Source organism: Lutjanus erythropterus, chromosome 5 (assembly GCF_056507025.1).
Source record: "Lutjanus erythropterus isolate fLutEry1 chromosome 5, fLutEry1.hap2, whole genome shotgun sequence".
NCBI lineage: Eukaryota > Metazoa > Chordata > Actinopteri > Lutjaniformes > Lutjanidae > Lutjanus > Lutjanus erythropterus.
Genome location: NC_139321.1, coordinates 32600802 through 32625887, shown reverse-complemented (window position 1 = coordinate 32625887; position 25086 = coordinate 32600802). Strand labels below are relative to the sequence as shown.

The 25086-nt window shown below is 38.7% G+C and overlaps 1 protein-coding gene across 2 annotated transcripts; it reads right to left on the bottom strand.

Annotated features, from left to right (window-relative positions):
* Positions 1–989: 989 nt before the first annotated feature.
* klhl3 (kelch-like family member 3) lies at positions 990–25086 on the bottom strand. 2 transcript variants are annotated; one of them, XM_084719675.1, is made up of 15 exons: positions 24939–25086; positions 21794–21928; positions 20371–20477; positions 19083–19204; positions 14434–14596; positions 14014–14123; positions 9575–9691; positions 8113–8262; positions 7862–7979; positions 7141–7338; positions 6114–6215; positions 5305–5433; positions 3722–3862; positions 1389–1532; positions 990–1104 (listed from the first exon to the last, which is right to left on the bottom strand). In XM_084719675.1, the coding sequence occupies exons 1-15, from the start codon at positions 24995–24997 to the stop codon at positions 1076–1078; spliced, it is 1824 nt and encodes a 607-aa protein (XP_084575801.1). In that variant the 5' UTR covers positions 24998–25086; the 3' UTR covers positions 990–1075. The 2 variants fall into 2 exon arrangements, with proteins under 2 accessions (XP_084575801.1, XP_084575799.1); XM_084719673.1 differs by having other exon boundaries at positions 21794–21952; positions 24939–25044.

The following is a 25086-nucleotide window of genomic DNA, read 5'->3' as shown; positions in this document are numbered from 1 at the left end:
CATTATTGGCCTTTGTGCGGTGCGTTTAAACGCTTCCACATCGATAACGGTGACAGACAAACAGCTGAGCAGCCGTCTGTCTGACAGCAGGTCAGTGATCCAGTTGGTCAGTCAGAAAGACGAGCAGACAGGCACCCGGCCCAACCTATCAGTGAGTCAGACAGCCGGCCTGCCAGTCTGCATCAGTCAGTGCAAGTGATCAGTGCATCAGTAGTGCGTGGACGACAGAATCAAGTCCTGCTGTGTCGAGCCAGATCAACCAGCCTGGGTCTAATGCCACAGCAGTGGTTCCTTAACCTCTTTAAAAACTATCTCAAAAATATTAAATATGATAGCTGATTTGCATATACGATGTTTTCTACATTCTTTAAATTATCTTACGGCTCTCTAGGTCCAGGCCTCCAGATTGAGAACAGCTACACTCCACGCAACCCCTTTGTTTCGCCACAGCTCTCTGGACCTGCTGATGATCTGTACAGGATTTAAACGACCTGGTTCATTTCTTAAAATCAAGCTGAGCAGATAGTTGCCATTAAATCAGCTGATTTAAATTCTAAGGGAATGCGGCTCATAACTGATAAAAAATTGCTCCCGTGGCAAAACCTCAGCATTCAGTTTTCCCAGGTTTGATACAATCCATCACACGAATGCCGCCATCACACCAGAGCTTCAAAAGCATCTATGTCAGCTCTGTCCTAAGTCCAGAGTTAGTTCTTTGTCAGCTGATACAGCCACTTGCTAGCTGCTTGGTATCTGAAAAGACTTCTCACCAAGACAAAGTTTTTATAAGCCCACTATTCTGTGGTTAATGTTTCTCATCCAGTGCAACAGTGTCCTTAGAAGTCTCACTAATAGAAATGGCTTGGACAGAGCAACAAAATCAGATTGCGGTTTTAGCGCCAAAAAAATCCTCAGGATGCCTCCTTGATTATTACTGCAGCTGAGGACTGAGGGCGTCCCGTCCATGTGGACAGTGTTTATCACAGGCGTGTGTGCCTGCTGAGCTTCAGAAGTCGGTGTGAGTCTCTGTGAAAGCAGCTGCCGACGCAGAGCTGGTGCTGTGGGAGGCCCCTGGTCATAATGGCTTGTCAATCACTGCAACTCCTGTAGGAGTGAGAAAAAGAAAGAGTGTGAGATGAACAGCTATGTGAACAGGTGAAATGTGAACACTCAAGTCATATTTAATTCTCCTAGTCTAGAAGGAGAAAAAGGTTCCCATGCACCCGAATGGCATGTTTTTGTTACAGGGTTTTGTAGTACCCTAATGATGTCTAGTTGAGAATTTTTGATGTTGCCAAGGTCAACTAATGGGGTGCGGCCATCTTTAATTGACTATAAGTGTCCATGCAAATGGAAAAAAGGTTGCCTGATGGCATGATTGCATTTACCAGCATAGCTGCGTCCATTGCTCATATTTGTAGGAATGAGGCTCCACTTGTCTGTGGCCGGGTTGTAAAATTCTACAGAGGAGAGGTTACATGACCCGTCGTCTCCTCCAATCACATAAAGCAGCCCGTTAATGGCACAGACACCTAAAGGAGAGAATTGTATACATTTAATACCTCTGATAAATCCTTATGCATATGCTCATGATAAGTATTATAGTATGTGAAGGCAAAAAAATAAAATATCATCATGTGTTCATCAGGACAAAGTCATCACATCTGTGTGGTTCTAAAGCTAGTAAAAAACAAACAATTAAAGGGAAAGTTCAGTGTTTTTGAAGTAAGGTTGTATGAGGTACTTATCCATAGTCAGTGTATTACCTACAGGAGAAGGTGGTTGACACAACCCTAGTTTGGAGAAGCAGCAAAATACCAACACTGAAGTTAAGCAATGAACTGATGTGGACAGGGTCAGCAACAAAACTGATTTAGTCACCTGAAAAAAATCAGGTGTGTACGCTAGGGCTGCACAATAATTGCAATCATTTTGACTTAAACTGCTATATGCGATACAATTAATGGGAATGATCATTTTTGCATTACTATTTTCATTTTTACTGATGGGGGTAAAAAAAAAAACTATTATAATTGTGACAGTGTGACAAAACTAACATGTTTTCTTACATCTGGAGATCAAGAATTTTTTGGCCAGATCATCTCTGCAACACTACAGTGCTTCATTATAATGCTGTTTCCTCACACACTTTATCTTTTTTTAAAAAACTGCAATTTGGTTCTCGCGCTGCGATTTGGATATTGCATGTGGCCATATAACAATTTGAATAATATCTCAATTAGTTGTGCAGCCTTACTTTACACAACATGTAGGATCAGACAGCCTTTTCCAAGGGAAACACTGATTATATAAGCCAAATAATGTTCACTCTCTCAATCAGCCAGACTCCACTGCAGTAATTTTACCACGTACAACACAGGAGGTGCTGGTCTACTGCTGCCTTAATATCAGTTAGCATGTTTGTGTTGTTTCTGTCGTTTTATAGAGTTAGTTCAGATTCATTACAGTCACACAATAACACAAACAAACCAACAAATGAAGACAGGGTCTGGTTAAGTGACGAAAAAAGTGATATTTGGCTTCTATAATGGTGATTTCCAATCGGAAAATGCTGACGACAAGTTAAGTGGTGAAAATATTCTAAATATACTATACACTTAAATGCATGTTAATTTTTTTTAAGTGGCTAAAATACATTATGTTGCTGACCCTGTCTACAGCAGTGCATTGCCTGACTTCCTGCTGGTACTGCTGCTGCTTCACCAAACTGGGGGCATGTTGGCCGCCATCCACTCTAGCTGATACACTGACTATCAGTAAGTATCTCATATCACCCCATTTCACAAAATCTGAATCAGCCCTTTAAAACATTTTATCTAAAAGTTTCAGTGGAGGGATGGAAGCATTATTACACCAGTTATGAAAAGTACATCACATAAGATGGTCTATCTCAACGCGTGTGATGGGGTCAAAGAGTCCAGACATACAGTTGTATTTTTGTAATTTTACTGTTTTCCCACATTCCCAGGGTAAGAAATTAGTAAATACTTTTGGACCAACTTTTTATGCATTTAGTGTAGACTTAAGTTACGTCAAACAACAATATCAGGCTATCTGAGCTAAATTGTTGAGTGTCTGTGGGATCAAATTGATCCTGCGGGAATTCAGAGATTGAATGAAATTTAGCAAGTTAACTAAGTGGGTGGCTTTCTCCAAGCTTTGTCTGAGGAGAGGCTCACAGTCTCAGACTTTAAAAACCACTGATGTAAAGTAATAAAACCTCACACTGAGTGAGGTTTTCTTTTGCTTCTTGACTTTATGGCAGGTTTTCTGCCAAGATTCTACAAACATCACATTTTTTTGATTGGTTATGCCAACAGAGTAAAGAGAGATCTCCGTGGAACCATTTGAGATTGTTGCACATTGGACAGAAAGTAGCTTCATGATTTTGGGCTTGGCTTGTTATTGTTTTGAGACGCCCTTCCATATCAGTAAGGTGCCAGCTTCTAATTACATACTTGTCTGAACATGAGCTTGAAAAATCTCTGCTTTAATCAATGAGCTTCTACTGCCTAAAGAACAACTGCTGACATGATATTTACTGGTGATCACGTAACTGTTGGAAACAACTGCGTGAACAAGACCTGAAGTCATTTGATCTCTTAAATACCTAATTTTGCAGTTTCTGGGATTCACAGTAATCAGTCTACAGTGTACCAATGTGTAAAAACTGGTTGTGTGTCTGTGGTCATTATCTGACCTGCATTTCTTCGGCACATGTTCATGTCACAGACCAGTCTCCAGGTGTTGGTCTGTGGGTCGTACACCTCCACGCTCTTCCTCACCAGAGGACCATCATGTCCTCCCGCTGCATAGAGCTGACCGCCTAACACACCCACCCCTGGACACAAAATAGAAAACACACAGTGATATCAGTGTTGTGGTGCAGATGACTGTGTTGTAATGTTGCCATGACACCAGACTTTAGATTTCAATATGTTGTTGTAACACTGGATAAACATCGGATTTCCTTGTAAGCAAGAGTGTGAACCTTTTCTTCATGATGTTAATTTGAGCACAGTCATTTTTCGCACTGTAATGTACTGCAATAGCTTGTGGGATTTTTGCTTGTTCAATGGCAAATAAAATCCACCAGGTGGTGATGTTGCTCCAGAGGAAACTGTTGGCAAAAGTTCAGCACTGCATCATTAACTACAGTATGTGCAGGCTTATTCGAATCAACTGGGGCAATCTTGTTCTATAAATAGTGTCAGCGCCAGGCTGATTTACAATACAGCTGGTGCAGATGACCACAAATAACATAAAATGATATTAAATAATAATCTCAAAATTTATGTGATTAAAAATTATTTTTTCCAGTGTGTAAAGATGTGCATCTCTTTCAAAGAATCACTTATAAGTGTAAAAGCCACATAGCATTGCTTCTAATTTGAGTATAATACCTGGGAGTGACAATATTTTGGCCAGTTCTCACTTTTAGACAGACCTTCAAAGTGCTGTTTGAGGGTTCAGACATAGTTTCAAGGTTTAAATTAGGGTTACTGCTTGATTCCACCGGGCACGTGGTTTTGATCCGTTCTCCACGTGGCTTCATGCCCAACCAGGAGACCTGCTCAGATTATGTTGATATAGAGAGAGTCTGCACAGGATGTTTTATTGCCATGCCTTCTCTGTGTCTGACTTCCTGCCTTTTCTGTGTCTGACTTCCTGCCCAGCTCGATCTGCTCTGTGCAGCTTGATGCAGCTTCCATCAAAGCGTACTCTTCATGCAGCAGAGCAGAGAGACATTTCTGGGATGCCTCTGGAATCACAAGTAGAGGCACACAGTATTATCAGACAATCACAGCATACACACTATATTGTCCAATATGTGCCAATATATGATAAAACTTTTTTTCTGACAGAACATAATTCTCATTGTTTTTATTTTTTAGGCAGCTTTTTATGAATATCTGATACTTTTTTTGAATTCAAGTTCAAAGCATATTTGTGTTTTTGTTTATAGTTATTTATCATTTAGAAGAGAAAAGGATCTTCTGTCCATAGGAAACTCCAAAATCAACAAAATATGAAAGTTCCTTGTTGTAGTTTTAATACCGTTACCAGCACTGGCCCCAAAAATCCAGTATCTGTTGAGTTCTAACCACAAGTACTGTCTAGACTGAGTGTGATCAGCACCAGCAGATGTGACAGCCATGCCTGGTTGAATAAGACAGTTAGGTAAGACTTGGGGTTAGTCCTTTAATTGTGATAGTTAAACATCATGGGTTTCTTCACAAGTAGGGAGGTAAAAAACGTGTGTGTGTGTGTGTGTGTGTGTACCTGCTCCACTGCGCCGTGTGCTCATGTCAGCTACATAGCACCACTGATCAGTGACAGGGTCATATTCTTCCACTGTGCTGAGACACTGACGAGACGCTCCATCATATCCTCCTACTGCATACAACTTACCTGTGGACACAAACACCGTCATTAAAAAAAGGTAACATCTGAATTTTGCCTTCTCATTAAATGGCATATGATGAAGAAGCGAGGGACAGGTTCACAGAATATGTGTTACTGCTAGATATTATCAAACACCATTGAGCCTCCACGGTATGAAGTCAATAAACAACGTAAAAGTGACATACAGGATACTGTACACAGGAATGTAGTTTGGTTAGACCCCTCTGCATCAAAGTATTACAAATTTTAGGTTTGGTTCAGAAATCTCTTTCAGCTCAAAATTGTGTTTACTGGGGGACCAGTCCCAAATACCAAACATATGCAAGTGTGCATTTTCTATTATTATTGAAAGTATAATGACTGTCTGTTGAATTTTAAGAAATTTGAGGGAAACAACGGCCCCAGAACTGAAAGAATGAGTTAATGCAATGGTGGAAATAGCATCTCATAAATGTATGCTTAATAGAATAAGTGGTGATCAAGAGGACAAAGTATCTTCTGGGGAACAATTTCTCTCTGTTTTTGGTGTTGGATTTATTGATGTATTTGTTTACTTATTTATTTTTCCTCTGGATTTCTGTGTTGGAGTCTGCCTCCATAATATAATATAAAAAAAATGTGTGTTCTTGTATCCTGGAAACAATAACGATATGATAGAGCCCATATCACACACACTTCTGTCTTACCATCGACCACCCCAACACCCACACTGCTGCGTCGTGTGTTCATGGAGGCGACATACATCCACTCATTGGTTTTATAATTATAGGCTTCTACTGTGGACAGACCTGAAGGAGAGATACACAGAGAGACAGAAAAAAAAACAAAGAGGAAGACTAATTAGAGAACAATAGGTTAGAATAAGCCTGTGTGTGTGTGTGTTTGTGTGTGTGTGTGTGTGTGTGTGTGTGTGTGTGTGTGTGTGTGTGTGTGTGTGTCGATCTGTCTGTAGGTGTAAACATTCTGCATGCAGCTGCTGGATGTGTTAAGAGAGGAAAATTGCCTCCATGCCTCCTCTGTTTACTGTGAACACTGAAGCAGTTGTGCGTATATTCTGCTCACCCTCATGTGTTAGTCAACCAACACTGTTTTGCACAGGTGATCTATTTAATGTCCTCATTTATTGTTTTTTGTACTGTAATGTCTGGTTTGATGCAGCATTTTCCCTTCATCTGAGGCAAAGTTCTCCTAAGAGAGACAAATAAAGGAACCTTAATGTTACAATGATGGACATGGACGGTGTAGCTACATCAGCATTTTGCTCTCTTCAGAGCAAGTCTTTTATCTTTTTTCTCCTCTCAACTATCACAAACTTATTCCTCACACATTGAATGCACACAATTTTCTACAATTATTCAGAATATGATAATATTCTGGGTCATGTAAGCAGCATATTCCATTTGGATATTCCTAATTAGGTGTCATTCTGAATGCAGCCTCACACAAAGATGTGATTGGACGTGTGGTAACCCTCAAAAAACCGACAAAACAACTGTACGAATTAAATGTGACATGTCTAGTGGTCAAAGACTTTAGAGTATTTTCCCACAATTTTATAACTTTTCAAGACAGGTAAACAGTTGCTGACTGGTGTAGGAGGAATCATGTTTATTTACAGTGGAAATAATAAAATAAAGTATAAACCTAATTACTACTATAGTTGCAATTGCACAGCCCTTTAGTGTGTGTGTGTGTGTGTGTGTGTGTGTGTACCTATACTGCCATTAAATCCTCCCACGGCATACAGTAGATCTGCCAACACAGCAGCTCCCAGTGTACTGCGTCTCTCCTGCATGCTCGACACCGCACTCCACTGGTCTCTCACTCCATCGTACACGTCAACCGTTCGCTCCCGTAGTGAACTGTTGAACCCCCCAACTGCATACACACGGCCCGCCATGGAAACCACACCTGGACACATACATACACAGAATAAAATATGTAAAAGCTTATTTAAAGATGTAAAAAAATGTTTGTTTTTTTGATACTTCAAGAACAACACCAGTGGTTGATATTTCAGCTAATTAACAACATAATGTTTTATACTTTACATTACAGCATAACTCAAGTTTTCAGATAAGTTTCCAAACTTTCTGAGAGTCAACAGCTTCAAATTATTTCAGTGTAAGAATCGACTTGCAAGGACTTTAATATCATATGACACAAACTAAAGTTGTGTTACTGCTGTTTGGTAAAGCAGGTGCAGGGAGGGACAGTTTCAACAGCTGCTGATACATCGACACTGTGACTTCAAGATTTGATTGGTACATGAATAGATTCTGATAAGAATGTGATCAAAGATGGATGATTTATAATTCCACCGCTCTGACACTATTATTACAGCAACAACAAAAAGCATTGCTGTCTGGTCAAATGTTCATGCACAGTTACATTTGACACAGAAAAATACTACAAAACAAAAATGCAGGCTGACCTGCCCGGCAGCGTCTTGAAGGCAGGTCGGCTACTTGGTACCATCGATCTTCCTGAAAGTCGTAACACTCCACACTGCGGATCGCCTTAGGAGCCTGACCGCCCACCACAATCATCACCTGCACACGCACACAGTCAGTGTATTCATAAACAACATAATGCAAGTATACCTGCTTTGTAAAATACACATTTATCTTCTGTTAAGGCATGTCTTGCAGTGGTGTGTATGACTGCACGTGTGTGTTTGTATACTTTTGGGATGCTGATGGGAGTCCGTGGTCGGGTCCTGTCTGTCTTGATGAGGTGTCGCTGGTCAGCTGGCAGCAGGTGATACTTCATCGCTTCTATGAGAAAATCTTTACAGGTGTTGTTGTTCTTTATCAAAGCCTCTTCCTCCACAATCTGGAACAGGGACCACATTTCAGACAAATTTCATCAGTGTTAACCAGACCTCCATACTCCATCTACAAACTTATTCTGGGACCACAGTTATTTTAACTGTGTGTGTCTGTCTGAAAAGAAAGGAAGACAGACAGAGAGGGAATTTGACTATTTAAAAATAAAGTCAAATGTTCAGCGGTGGAGACTTTTTTATGTCTATTTTTATTTAGACTTCCAGAAGATACTTTGCATTGGTTTCAGGCTGAGTCTGACATTTTGTTTTAGTAATTTTACAAAGGAAGCATTGCCACAGTGATCTCTTTCATCCAGATGCTTTGTTCTTACCTTCCTGCAAAAACCTGATTAATAACTCAGTTTCCTCTATACATGGCAGAAAAATTTGCATTCTCAAGGAGAAACCTACCTGGGGAAATCAGGTTTCTCTAATCCCCCACCCTAATTACAGAAACCAGCTTCTCATTTACATGACATTTAAGAAATCGGCTTAATGAAGAAAGCTGACGGTAACCTGGATTCTTAAGTGTAAATCTCACATATAGAGGTGGTGGGTAAACTAAGGCACTGATTCCCAACCTGAGTGTCACCCCCACAGCTAAAGCTTGTCCTGCATTAGAGAAGTACAAAGATAAAACAACTAAAGAACTAATAGAGCAACATGAAGAAAATGAAAATTTGAATGAAAAAGAAAATTTGCAAAAAAAAAAAAGAAAAAAGCCTATTGAAATTGTTAAAAACAAAACCAAAAAAACTTAATATATATCAATTTGTATAATAAGTTCCCTAAGATATCAGGAAAACTCATTTTTGATGCAATATTCTCAGGGAAAAAAATCTGCTCAAAATTCATTTATATCCAGATCTGCATTGAATATCAAATGAAATATCTATAAAATATGTCATTTTGAAGTCATCATTTTAAGGACTCCCTGAAGGAAAAATGTTGTGATCCATTGGGCCTGAGAATATATCAACCAATGTACAGTATATATATAAAGAACAAACACAGTGACTTATTATTATTTCGACTCGCACAGAGAATACTTCAGTTTTAGTTTCAGTACACGCATGGTTGTGTACTGAAGTGAAACTGACTGATTTCTTCTTTAATTACTTTAAACCAAAATGTAACACAACTGACACATGTTGGTTCACTCCATATATGGAAAAAACATGCCAGCGATGCTACTGGACTTTCTATGAGTAGTAATATATTTTATGTGAGGATAAGTGACATGCACAACAAGGCAGGGGAAAGCGGTGAAAAATGCTGAAAATGTAGAGAAAGCAGAGCAGAGCAAAGAATTTCTTTTACCTGTACCAGGTAATCCCTGGACAGTAGTGGAAGTCTGACATGCTCCATCAGTTTGGGCATGAACTCGAGACGAGCTGGCTTATCGTGCTTGATCCAAGCTATCATTGCCTCGAACACCTGGGAGATGATGAGGAGAGTCAGAGGAAGAAAGCATGACAGAGTGAGGCAGGAATAAAGGAGACAAAAATGCAGACAGTGGATGAACTCATGAAACTGACACTTTTCTTTTTTTTCTTTGCTGTTTACTTTTTTGTGTGTGAAAAATCTTGGTTTATTGGGGATCCAAGGCCAAAACTGATGTGTTTTACTCTTAAGCCCAACATTCTTATCTCCTTCATCTAACTCTGCTATGGGAAAGGTTTCATTGTTTTCCCACACCTCACAATCTGGACGATTTAGCTCAGTGTCTGTGTGAGCTGCATCATTAACGCAGTAGATACTGTTCTTTCATAGTGAAATGGGTATTGATTGCTCGCAGCTGCTCCCAGCAGGATGTCAGTGTGACAGATGTGGCAGACCTTTGTTCTGCTTCTTCTTCTACCTACTGCTTGGAATTAATTCATTTACACACATCACACTTGATCATCTCATGTTAGTCTGTGGAGTAGGCGCCTCTCCTGTTGCACACAAAGAGACAAAAATGATGGTAGTTGGTGCAAAGAAGTCCTTTATTGAAAATTACGGTACTCTCCTCTCTACCAGGGTTCCAGGATAAACCTATTCAACTGTCAGCCCTTTAACAACCTCAGTCTGGCCCGTTGATTATTTATACTGTCTTTTTCATATTATTGGCTAGGCTAATTAGCCCATCCATTTGTTATGTCTGTTGTTAAGCAGAGACACTGCTGTTGTTTTTAAGCATTTAGTTTTTAAGAATTTAGGAAAGAGACTGACAGACTGAATGAAAAAAAATGTTAAATGCAACATTGTGTTTATTAAAACAACAAACTATTTCCAATCTAGAATTACAAAAGGTGCCTTTCCCCTATACATTTGTTCAGAGTGTTTCTTTTCCGATTATGAAAACCAATAAACGGGCGAAAAAAAATAAAAATGTGCAATTTTTACATTGTTAATGTCCTGACTGTACAAATCAGACATAGCAAAGTGAACACACTGATAACCACAACATCCCCAGATTCTCAATTTTTGAGTAATGAGAAATTTTTCAAAAAGGCTATGGCAAATTCGTAATAATTCAGGCCTTCTTGTAAATTATGCATTAAATAAAATAGGTGAAGTTGTTTCTTTCTTTGTAAAAAAAAACATTGTGTCAGTGTGTTTACCAGTGGTTACTATGTGTCTGAAGTGGATTTAGCTGCTGTTTGACACACTGTTTACACAAAGATTATTAAAGAAAACAACATTTTTTTACACTAATCATAAAAAAACTTTACAAATATAGTAAACACTATAGGCTGTTTCTTTGTCTCCTGTGGAGAAAATACCCAGACCACCTTAAAAAAATTGTGTTGGGTTAGGTACTAAAGCTGTAAAGACAAATAAACGACAAATAAACGATTATTAAATTCATTGCCATCTATTTTGATCTATTCATTGGTATGATTCTTTTTTTTAATGACAAAAAGGGGAAAATTTTCTAATTTCATCTTAATAAATGTGAATATTTTCTCGTTTCTTTACTCCTCTCTGACAGTAAATTTGGACTGTGGACAAAACAAGACATTTTAGTATGTCATCTTGGGCTTTGAGAAACCATTTTCTGACATTTCGTAGACTAAACAACTAATCTATTAATAAAGAAAATAATCAACAGATTAATCCACAATGAAAACAGTTGTTAATGTATACAACAAATTCTTAATTATTCGGGTCTTCTTGTAAATTCGACAAATGTTAAACATTAAGCTATTTCTTTCTTTGTGTAAAAACCATTGTGTCCCAGCATGTTGTCTACTGCTCTGAGTGACCACTGTAGGCAGCCAGTTAAAAACATCAACACATTTTTCTTTGAAAACTGAAATAATGTATGTGGTTATTTGCATGTAAAGTGGGGAAGTGAGGGCCGATCACAAGTGGTCACTTGAGAAAAGATCTGCATGTGAAGACGCATTGTAATGCCAGGTGTGAACTCAGAGCTGTCCAGTTGTGATCGATTAACCAAGACACATGTTAATACCAGGTGTAAATGGTCTATGAGTGCCCCGCCTGTTGTGCACAAAGGGACAACAATGGTAGGAGTTGGGGGGGAACGAGGACCGTTACTCAGTGACTCCTCTGACTCTCCTCTCTACCAGGGTTTAAACTGAAAATCCTCTATCAATACTCAAAGTATAAGCTCCTACTTCACATTTATACAGACCAAAAAAACAGGCACATGTATAATATGTAACAATGCAGCACAAATAATAATAATAATAATCACAATTTGATAAAAAGTGTTATTCAGCCTACTACAATTTTCAAATCTCCGCGGGCGCAATGTATTTTACAGGCAAAATGACTGGCAAAATACCATTTTAAATTAAATATTGTTGTGCTGCAGAGATGTCCTGGCTTACACATCATATTCATTGACTGTTAACATTCTAGTTTAGCACAGATCCCTGCAAAAACACACCATAATCAATTTAATATGAAGAGAGAAGTAGAGAGGTAGATGGTGTGGATCTACCAGTTGTATGCCAATAATGTAAAACAAATTAATTCTGTCTAATATCACAAATTATGTTGCAATTGCAATGAAACATAATCAGGTCGGTAGATTAAGTAACACTGTTTCACACTCAACACTGATTTTTGTGTGTGGTTTCATTCTAAATAACCACCATAGATGCATATATGTAATACAGTGAAAATGACTCATTTAAGGTTCATTTCCACATATCAAGTGGGACTATAAAGTGACTGACTGTTCCTCTAGATGCATGTAGAAGGAATATGGATACACATGATGACAGCTCCCTCTGTGTTCCTGTCTGACTGAAGCAGTCACTTTGACTGCTGCTGCTCTGACAGCAGGGTGACACACAGATGTTGACAGACTAACAGAAGACAGACACTCCATCCTGTGCAATACGTCTGCTGCCAAGGTGAGCTAATCAGATGCTGTGAGTATGGTGAGGACCTGTCTTTTTAAAGGGATAGTTTGGATTATTTGATGTGGGATTATGCGAGCCAAATATTGCTCTCTCTTGCTCAACCAGACTTCTTTTAGGAATACAGTAATTACCTGTCCACCGCTGCCTCAGTCTGTTAGTTTGTTTGTATTATTATGTGACTTTGGTAAATCTGAACTAACCTTTTAAAACACCAATGTCGCACAATACCACAAACTGACTACCTGGTCAAGTTAGTGGTAGACCAGTAGCTCTTGTGCTCTGCAAGGTAAAATTCCAGATTTTGCCTGTTGAGTTTGGTTGTGTGAGGGAATGCAATATTCGGCTTATATAACAGTGGTTTCCTGTCAAAAAAGATATCTGACAGCAAGGCAAAGCAGTTAAAATATTCTTAATATAATGTACACTTGAACTAATATTGATTTTTTTAGGTGGACCTTTTTAGATTAAATACATTTGGTTGCTGACCCCATCCACAGCAGTTCATTGCCTAGCTTCTGTGCTGGTGTTCCTCTCTGCTTCTCCAAACTGGGGGCATGTTGCTTGCCTTCAATTGTAATTAATTCAGTAACTACTGATATGTTCCTCATATAATTCCACTCCAAATAATCCAAACTATTCCTTTAATACAGCTATAAATATTTCTAAGCTCCCACTGTGCCAAGGAACAGCAACGTGCAGCTCCAAAGCTGTGACTATTTGGTCTCCTTCCAGTGGCTCCCTGTGGTTTTGGCAAAACATTATATGGAAATGAATAATGTTTGTTTTTAACATCTTTATTTTCATTTATCCTTGTTGTAGGTTCACTGCAAAGATGAAAAGCTTGAGAAAACTTTTTTTTAAAAGGTTTTACCAGCTACTAATCTTTTGTTTAGATAATTTACCTTTCTTCTTTAGCTCTATCTTTAGATCAATTTATTGCAGTAAATTCTGAGTTATCTCAACTATGTTTTTTTTTTTTTTTTTTGTTACGGTGTAAAGTACTTCTTACGTTCTAAATATGTAGCCTATACACCAAATTTAAGAACAAAAAAAAATATATTTTGTCAACTAAAATGTGTGTCACAGCCTACATCTGTGGCTTGATGACTTTTCCTCTAACTATTGACACTGTGTGTCCTCTTGTCTCCATAAGCTAACTTTTTTTTTTGGCCAAAAAATGCTCTTTTTGCAGTGCCCTGCACTACACTTACAATGTCCTGATCTTTTCCTTTTTCCTGTAGCCATTATTTTTTTATTCCCCTTAAATTCCAGACGGACATCATTTTCTTTTCACGCACAAGGAAACATACAATAGGCTTTTATTATAGAGACGCTTAAGTGTGTGTGTGTGTGTGTGTGTACATTGTGCTGTCTAACCTTCTCCTCTGTGGAAACAGTGAGTTTGTCACTGGAGATGAGGCTGCAGACCTGCTGCAGAGAAAGGCCCAGGAACTCCTCTCCCTGCACTACCTCAGTGAAATGCTGCTCTGAGAGACACAGACACACAGGGTTACACACAACACAGTCTACATTTTTTAGCCAATAAGCTCTGTGACATACAAACACAATGACCAACATCAGTCAGAGCTGAAATGTCAACATATTTTTTTACTGAAAAAATGCCCCTGATATCCTTTTCAACATCTTTTATATCATTAAGCTGTGACATTTGGACATCTGGACATGTAGTATTTTTCCAAAGACTGGTGAAACTAACTGTTATATAAAAGTACCATTACCTACCACACACAGGCAAAGATGACTCACGATTTGTGATGTGAACACTGGGAAGCTTACCGGCGTATGCGTGGGCCTGGTTGAGAAGCTGCGTGCATGTGTGCAGGTCAGCGAAGGCTCTGATGCCCAGACAGTTGGTGGGGTGAAGCTGAGACTGAAGGAACTCACAACAAACCTGACGAACATCCATCAGCTGGAGGAGACTGGCTGCCGGCAGCAGAACCTGCAATGACAACACACACAAAGTCAATTTAAAATAAGATAAAACTGGATATATTTGCATATGTGCATTGAATTGTACAGGACAGCTGAAGATATGACAGGACAGGGGGAGAGAGAGTGGGGGAATGACATGCAGCAAAGGGTCATAGACAGGAGTCAAACCCACGTCCACTGCAGAGGACACACTGCCTCTGTTTATGGGGCAAACACTCTACCAACTGAGCTACCAGGACACCAATTAGTTTGTTTATCAATAAGGCAGCCAATTAAACAATAGGCCAAAAAAGCTAGGTATTAAGGGATGACTCAGATACCAGGAAACTATTGCTATAAAAGCCAACATTGTTCTCCAAAGAAACCAGACTCCATGGACAAAAACAGTTTTTATTTTGCAGAATATGCAAGACAATGGTCTAACGCTGCCTCGATCTGTTTGTTTGTTTGTTTGTTTGTTATTGTGTGATTCTGGTGAATCCAGACTGACCCTTAAACACACCAGAGTCACACAATAACACAAACAAACTTACCAACTGAGGCAGCAGTAGACCAGCAACTCCCATGTTCTGTGACGTAAAAATGACCTTTTTTCATCAAAGGAGTCTGGTGACTTTGCAGATAGCAATATTTGGTTCATATTATAACAGTGGTTTTCCTGTGGTAAAAGGCTGTCTGATGGCAAGGTAAGAAGGTAAAAATACTCTACTTATACCATACACTTAAACTGATACTCATTTTTTGGTTGCACTTTTTGTAAATGGCAAAAAACTAATTCACTGCTGACCCTGTCCACTGCAGTACATTGCTTAAGTTCTAACATCAGTGCTCCTGCTGCTTCTCCAAGCTGGGAGCATACCGACTGACATATACTGTCAGTAATACACTGACTATGGATATAAATACCTCATACAACCCCACTTCAGAAAACCCAAACTATCCTTTTAAACTCTGTTCATCACCTTGGTACCCACACAGTCAATTTGTCTGTAAGGCCGGCAGAATATTTTAAATGAAATCAATGTTTGTCTGGCCAAGGAGAATAGTGAATTTGCAAGAAAAACAAATCCCTGGACTTGTCTTTGATCTCTGCAGCATATAGTTGCTGAACAAGCAAATTTGGTGCAATTTACATACAGCTTTGTTCATTCAACACATAGGAACACTGTAATCTGCATTTACAGTGTAATGCAGCTAATTGTGTTTGTTTAAGTTCGATCCTTGGCCACACTTCTCCTGTTTCACCACTGCATCTCTGTGCAGGCTCCTCCATCTGGTCTTTACACCTTAAAAGGGGCAGACATGGATAAGTGATATGTGTGAACTGCAGTGTAACAGCCCTTCAGAACACACCAAATGCAATTTCATTTACCAGCAAGAGCAGGGCAAAAAATAATGATTTGACACTGTGACACGGCATTAAGTATTGTTAGATTCTGGTCAGTGAGAAATATCATCATCCTGAAATACTGACATATTATTCCTTCATATCTCTAAAGGTAGTTTGTCAAAAGCACTGAGATATCTAAATACTGTTGCTCAGCTGTACAGCCAAAATCCAGTTCTGCATTAAAACATGGCCTGTGAGACAATGAAATACAGGCCGACTTGAGTAACAGATCTCAGAATCCAACAGTATGAGATTTTCACAGTATAATAACAGTCTCGGAAAGTATCACAGTTTCATGGTATACAATATTACAGAATTATTATGATCAGTTACTTAAAGAGTAAGACTCAAAATAACAAAAACAGTTTTTTTGGGTAGAACAAACACTTAACTATGATTTCACCAAATATTAGGTGTACTGACATCAGGAGTGTCACGATTCATTAAATTTTTAGATTTATATTTTTTTCTTTTTGCACCAACAGCTTTGCCAATGTTCAAGTCTTGAGTTGTAAAGATCAACATATCGTTGGTTTTATGTCCAGACATCTGCCATTTTTTCTAATTTATTATTATGAAAAAGGACAATGTACATTAATCAACATTTAAAAGAATGCAAACATAATGTGTTTGCTAAAGGCCAGTTTTTATCTGCAGTCCCAAGTTTTTAGGCACCCTAGAATAATAAAAAAAATAATACAATATGCAAAATAGTTAGAATAGTTTAAGACACACTATGTTGTGGTAAAAGGCATAAAAATAGTTCAGCAGCATGGTTAAAATCCAATAGCAGATGATACAGATATCACATGAGTATGGTCATGATAAAAGTGTATAGAAAAAACAACAGTGTTGACACAGTTTGTTCTAAATAAGCCCTTTCTCACAGTTACATCTAAATGAATGATATAATAGGGACTGATTTAAATTTTCTTACATTGTACACAGATATCATATAACTTGTCCCAGTTTACCACTGATAGGACAACCCTGTGTTCTTTTAGCTGGAGTCCACCACGTCAGTACCAGCAAACAGACCTCACTGAAATGAATGAGAGAGCTGCTTTTCTTGTCAGTTAGCAAAGCAGGCACGCAGCCACTGTACTGTTGAAAGCATAATGCTAGCAGACAAAGATACCCTGCATCCCCAAACATAAACACAACTAGGTCAGTGACACAGTCTCTGTCTGCCTCTACACCTCTCTGTCTACACAGTCACTCATCCTCGGAGTGTGTACTGTTATTGTCTCCCCTGCTTTTTGAGCACAGCTGCCCTGAAGCCTCATGTCTTCTAAAAGGGACAATCAGCCCACTTGAAGTCTATTGACAGCAGCTGTGACACCCAATCTAGGGATGCACTGACAGTAGCTGATCCTGTTGTTGCTGTGTTGTTGTTTATTTTGTTTTGTCATTTATTTTCTTTTGTGCCAATAATCAACACAACATTTAGTAAGCCCAAGCAATGCAACACAACAGATAAACATCAACCACTCCCATCAGTGAAGGTCATCTTATTTGCTGACAGGCTGATTGCTGTCGACAAGGCAAATATCGACTGATAACGCTGTTCAGCTGATAAATCGGTGCATCCCTAACTGTATCTCACTGAGAACAGCACAAACAACACATATACAGTATAGTGAAAACACAGTTTGAAGAAATTAAGTGTAAAAGCAACATGAGCCAATAGTCAAAACACGCACATGTTACACATTCAAGAGTGAGCCAATCAGGCGGGCACGCTGCTAACAGTGGGAGGATTTCCTGCCTCTCTCCATGCACACTTCCTGTGCTAATAATCAGAGGAAGTCTCCTGCCTGCAGCTTGATCCCACTGCATTTATTCAACTCCACGCCAGAGCCATGCAGCTACCAAGAGTTAATGCCCCTGAGCAAAACAAGGCCTAAATCCAGGGCTTTCACGGCAAAGTACAGCTGCCAACCATTAACAGCTCTTACATCTACTGTAACCAACCTTTGCTCCTCAGGCAGGTTCATTTTGAACAGTCTGAAAATTAAACCAAAGAGTTGAAGGAGTTAGGCTATAGGTGAGTAAGTTATATTATACGTTATGGCAGACAAAAACACTGATAGGCTAAAAATCATTAAAAAGTAAATAAAAACTGCTGCTTTACTAACCATTGTCTTTTCCTCCATTTTGTCTGAAATTTTTCCCGTTTATTGACAGAAACATAATACCTTTGCATTAAAATTTACTGAAGTATATGGCTGTTTTGAACATCGCTATAAGAATACTAAAAAGGAAAGAATAGGTGCTTTCATAAACTCGATCTTTATTCTTATTTCAGTTGTATTCTTTTGGCACTGACTTACTTTTTACAAATGAAAAATGTATTATTAATCCATACTTAACCAGAAGGCTTGAAAGGGTAGTGACTGTATCTCATTCAATTGATAATCATGAAACATGAGACCAAAAGCATAAAATGAATGTGCTGTGAATGAATGGTGTAGTAAAAAGGTGGTTACAGTTACCACTGTATCAACTGCACAGCTTATGGAAACTTATTTAAACCTCTTCTTGAAAATGAAAACTGTTGGCAGTTTCCATCATAAATGCTTGTTATGTTGTTACTCTGACTTTGTTCAAAACAATGGACACAGAAAAAGGTCAAGACAGCAGCTACAAGACAAGGTTCCTTCTCCACATTAAGGAAGTTTTATGTGACTAAAGCGGTGAGCCCAGCTGTTTTTGCTGGAAGCAGCAGCGCTATCATTTAATTAATCAAACTAGAAGAGCGCAAGAACAAAATGTGACAAAAATGAACCGGGCTAGTGTTTTGAAATGCTGGTCCCAAGACAGCTACAAAACTAACCCTCTAACACAAGAGGAGAGGAGCTGAGACAGCTGCATATAAATAACACAGAAAAAGCCTTTAAGGATATACAATGAGAGTAAGTTGATAACATCCCACTAAGTCCATTACAGTTGTTAATATATAATGTCAATGTTTTTAAAGCAAAAAAAAAGGCACCACAACAAAGTAAAAAAGAAAAACCATCAAGTAAAAACAGGAAAACAGTTTTTCACTCCCTTCCTATTCGCTCTCCCACTTCATGAACTCTAACAAACACACTCTCACCTGGACATTTTCCTCTGTGACCTCTATCTCAGCTGTGTAGATGTAGTCGATCAGTTTCCTCAGCGTCTGTCCATCCACCTCTCTGATCTCCACCTGATGAGCCTTGCTCTCACTCATATCACCTGCACACACACACACATGCAACTTTCTTTGATATAGATCCCAGCAAAAATCACAGCATAGTCAGTTTAATATGTTTTTCAATGGAAATGAGAATAATAATGTAAAAATTTGTATTACACCCAATATTGCAAATCATATCACATTTGCAATATCAGTAAAAATAACTGCAATTAGATATTTTTCACAATTGTTCGGCCCAAGTAATGTGGATATAATGACCAAGTGGGCAAATAGACAAAGTTCAGAAAATTACATCACTTCATTATATGCAGACTTTAGAGCCAGAAAAAGATAACACTTGTCCCATATCATGATATAACAATATACGAAATCTATCATGATATCTAGTCTCATATGATGATACAATATAATATAGTATCAGCTCTAAACAACAGATACATTAAGTTCTTCAAACCAAAGGAAATCTTTCTGATTACAAATTCCAACTTAACTGTTGACATGGACGCTACAAAAGCATTCATCAGAATCTAACTTTTATGACATGCACAAACTGGTTCTGCCTGCTGTGAAGCATCTAATCTGCTGGAAAGATGACAGAAGAAGAGGATTAAGTAGTGGTTCCAGTTTGCCAACTGCCAGTAAACAAAGAAGAAGAACAAGAAGAAGGACGAGGAGGAGACAAAGAAAAAGAAGAGGAAGAAGAAAAAGAAGAAGAAGATGAAGAAGAAGAAGAAGAAGAAGAAGAAGAAGAAGAAGAAGAAGAAGAAGGAGAAGAAGCGTTACCACACAGTAATTTTCACAATGGGCCCATATCGTATCTTAGAAACAATAGTCGTCTTTAAATCTTTTAAGATTTCTAACAGAGAAGTTGTCTCCACCACTAACCACCACCATGTTTCTGTCCCTCCTGGCAATTTGTTTGTGACATGCCACCTACCCCCACGTGGGGCTGACATGTGCAGAAAGGACATATTGGAATAAGTGTTTATATGGTTATTATTTTCCTACTGAATAGATCATCAGACATTTATAGCACCCCTCTCAAACTGACTGAAATTTCCTCATGATCGAGCCAGACTGACTCAATCTCTTCTGATTGAGCTGTTTTATTAAGGCACTTTTATTCTGATTGGGCTGTTATTCTGATTATTTGTGGAGTATAGGGGTCCATGTAAGCACAGTTAATATGTGTGTGTGGATGTACCTGTAAACATGGCGCAGAAGTAGGGGCTACAGGACGCCAGGACCACCCTGTGAGCTGGCACTTCGACACTTCCCGCCACCAGCTGGACATCACACAGCATCTTTTTACTGAAGTACAAGGAGCAACGGAGAGTGAGAGAAAGGTGATAATTATTTATGCCAGTGTGATAACTGTTCTGTGTGCGTACAGGAACCAGGAAAAGGAGAGATCTTTAAAGCACAGTATGCACAGGAAATGTGCTAATTACAGTGTTAATTTTAAAGGTTTTACCTAAAGGCCTTGATCATCCCATTTTTTTTACTTTTACCTGAAGTGCTAATTATCCTTCTGGATTGTTTTGATGTGAGTTGCTGAGCAGTGGAGATACCTGCCTTCTCTCATATATAATGGAACTAGAAGGTACTCAGCTTGTGAGGCTCAAAGCCCCAAAAAATACATTTGAAAAACTGAACAGCAGTGTTTATTTCCAGAAACCATGACCCAGTTACTCAGCATAATCCAGAGATCTTGTTGGGAGCAGTTTCACGTTGGATCGTCGCACTAGCTAGCATAGTGGTGTTAACATGACAGCTCAGCCGAAGAGGACGCCATCATTAATTACATCCTGCGCAGCTTCGAGCATGAGCCTCTCGTTCATGAGTAAGTATACGCTTTCTTCTGCGTGGGGATACAGTTGGTGCAGGGCTCAGCACACTTTGCTCTCAAAAGGAGCCATTTTTGTCTAAAAAAATGGCAAGAAATCTGTCTAGAGCTGCAACTATTAAATCCTGCATCCACGGCCTAGAGAGACTCAAGACTAGCCACTTGTAAAATTTAGAGGAAATGGTGCTGAGCCACAGGTGTAGGGTATGACACACATTTCAGCTGAAGTAATATTATAACGTTTTTTTATTCGCCGTATAGGCTGCATATTTTTACAGTTGAAGAATGAAAGAATCACTTTAGGCCTGCAAAAATTACAGATAAAAAAGGTTAAGGTTAGGGTCACGATTTCTAGAAAGAGACACTGCTGATGAGTTTTAATTTGTTTTTTTGGCCTTCTTTTCGGTGCTTTGAGCATCATAAGCCAAGTGCCATCTAGTTCCATTATATTCAAGAGAAGGCAGACATCCTAACAGCTGATATCTCCAAAACTCTCCAACACAACAATCTAGGTGAACAGAGATTGAAGCTAACAATATTTATTTTTGATTTTAAAAACATCACGTTTAGGTTCCTCCTTTACTGTGTTTTTATCCTCAGCGATGTAAATGTCTATAGGACTGTTGCGATTGTAGTCTTGTATTTACCTTTATTACTGTCAAATAAATCCATCTATCTACCACACTACTACATACACAATCACCAACCTCTGAACCTCAGTAGATCAAACGTGCTGTTTTTCAATGAACTATAGGAAACAACGTTGGTAGCAGCAACACACCTCCTCAGGTCGTTCATCAGCTGGAAAGCCTTCCTCATATGTGTCTGGTTGAAGGTGTGCATCCCTCCATTCACCGTGTCCTCCTCTGAATCCGTGGCGCAGTTTGGACGTGGCGAGGCCGGTGTGGCCACCAGACTGGTGAGACATGAGAGGCAGTGTCTGGATCATTGGAGATAGATGGTGACCCAACAGTCAGTTAGTTCACCTCCTCAGTCATGAGAAGAGGATGGGACACGGACACTATACTGAATAACAGTGGTGAAATCAATCAAACTTTAAACATATTCGTTTTGTTTATCAAGTGTCCAGTGTGTCTCTGTTTTGGTTATTTCCCAGGGGAAAGATATGAAGGGCTGTCTCTGAGCTATTTCTGAATGGCTGTGTGACGCCACTGACCCATCCTCATTTCACAATCCTCAATTCTTCACGGTAATCTGCTTTGGTTGTCATGGAACTCAAATGCTGTTGCACACTATGGACTCCAGAACCAGGATTTTTACACATTTTTTAAATGAACCGCAATCTAGCATGGATGTTTGTCAAGTAAAAATATCACAGAGGCGTCACATCTGCCTCATCTGACTTTAAATGTGGGTAGAACTGTATGTATGGCTTCTGTCTTGGACTTGCAACTAACTTTTTTTTTTTTTTTTTTAAATAAGGTCCAAGGTAATGTTTTCAGAAGCCTTATTTTATCCATTCAATACCAAAAAAACAAACAAAAAAAATTCTGACTGCTCTTAATGTGGTATTTTGGAGGGATTTTTTCAACGATTTTTATAAATTCTCAAGTGGCAAAAAGTGTAAATGTGGACAATAAATCTCAGTCTATATGGTGTACTTTATATAACTGCAAATGTGACAATAAAATTAACCATTATCTTTTAATAACTGTTATAAGACATACGACAGCACAGGCCTTATACACTCTACACTTGCCAGTGTGAGTGGACACCTTAAAAAACCCCCACAATGTTTAAGCTAGTACAGATTCATGACTACTAAAACTTGACACAGTGATGAGCAGCATCTCAAATTACTCTTCAGGTTGGCAGCTTTCAGATGATGTGGACACTGTTTTTATAGTTTATATCTTATATTCATATGTATCTTATATTTTACTGTGGTATGCTGTTGCAGTGTTTTACACTTCATATTATAATGCATATTTATGTACACTGTTCTCACATTAGTATTGTTAGTTTGTATATTCTTTTTTTTAAATTGTATAGCCTAGTTTTTAACATAAATAAATATCCAAATTGTATTTTCCCCAGCTTAACTGTGATGGAAATATAATACACCTCAATAACATAATATAATTAAAATACACCTCACAATGTCACATTTTGGGCTCAGTCAGTTCTCTATTTGATATTAGAGCTCCTATTCAAATTACATTTCGTTCTATTTTATACCAAACACAGGCTTAAAGCCTGTCTGATGAACCACACTATCAAAACTAAAGACATCTGACTGACTGAATTCTCTCTCTCTCCCCCTCTGTATTTTTAACTGCTTGACTGATTAAGTATGTGTGCACACACACATGCATGTGTAACACACACACTCACTCTCTCATCCCCTCACCACAGTATTTCATTTATTTTATGTTTTAATTGTTTTATATTGCTTACTTTGTTTGTTCTTTGATTCTAGGCTTCTATAAGCCCCGTTTTTTTGGTATTTTTTATCTGACCTGCACAATTTATTTCCTTTCTTTCCTTTGACTTTGTTCCTGCTGCTCCGTTTTATTGAGCAAAATATATAAAAAAAAAGTAAAAACCTTTTTTTTCTCTCTCTCTCTTAGATTACGGCTAGATGATATACCTACCTGTATTTTATCAAATAAGGATGTTCTTATGGAACATGTTGCATTGCTGTGGATTAAACCAGTCAACAGTATTTAAAGTACGGCTCTGTGATTAGGACAAAATCAAATATTACAGTATTTTAGACCAGATACCTTTATACTGATATACAAACAATATTGTTGGCATGACTATTGGTGCTTTGAAAAATATTAGATAATATATGCAAAATCTTCCCGTTTTGGTAATAATGATTAATCAATCACTTGGTTGTTATTGACACCAATGATCAATTAAGGAAAGTGTTGACAATTTGCTACCCTGATCATGATATGAAATCTAAGATGACATTGATATAAAATAAATATATTGCCCATGCCTATCTTGTATATCGCTGCTGGTGTGAAACTAAAATTTACCCAAAAAGGATCAATAAGGAGCTACCTCCCAACCTATATACTGCTGACCGGCTATCTGCCATTGAAGACATTGGAGAAGGTTATTTTTTATATAACCAAAGGTTACCCCTCTTTACCTGAGAGCAGGTGGCAGGACATAAACAAAACCTGTCATCAACCAGAACTGCTGATCTGATTTGCTTAAGTGTTTGACATTGTTAGTAACAAAACAGATGACTGTATCCAACATGAACACACAGTGCTGAATGTTATCTTGACTCCCATAAAGACCTGTCTTTTGTCCACACAGACAAATCAAAAACAGCCAGAAGAAGCAATAAATGCTGCAGGATTTACAAACCACGGGATTATTGTTATTTCAGCACAACAACAGCAAAAGTCCGTGAACTAATCAGTGTACATACATGCCTGTGACAGTTTACAGACAGCTCGTCTCTTTTTTTTCTAAGTACCACAAAGAATTCAACAGAAAATTATGTTTGTTTTGAGTTTGTTGAGCGTCAAGTTGGCAGAATGGCTAACTCTTAGCATTGCTAACCATTTAACTTCATAGCTAACAGCAGCTTGTGATAGCAACCGTCACCCTGACATAAATAACCGCGTAATAAAATATTTTTGGGACATCAATTCAGTGTCTAAAAGCAATGAGTTTCCAAATGTCAACATGTTAACTTGAAGTTCGGTTAGCAACTTAACTGCATCAGCTGAGCAGCCTGCGATGCTAGTTAGCTAACTTACCGAAGCTAACTAGTCAACAGAGCTAGCTTGAGTTGGTGCGCTAGGACGAAGCTGTTGGAGTGTCTGTGTTGTATTTATGGCCCGTGGATCATGTGGGTTAAATGTTATCCAACAGATGTAGAAGCAGCGTGAATCACAGCTTTACAAAATAATCCTCTACCCGCTCAGCCAACTCACCCCAGCGACACACCGTCCATCCTCCCGGAGTCAGACACCACAGCAGCAGCAGCAGGCATGAGCGCTGCAACAGCCGCCGCGCACAGCTCGTCTATTAACTAGAGGGATCACTCCGTGGGTTAAGACATGAACAGGCGCATACAGCGGT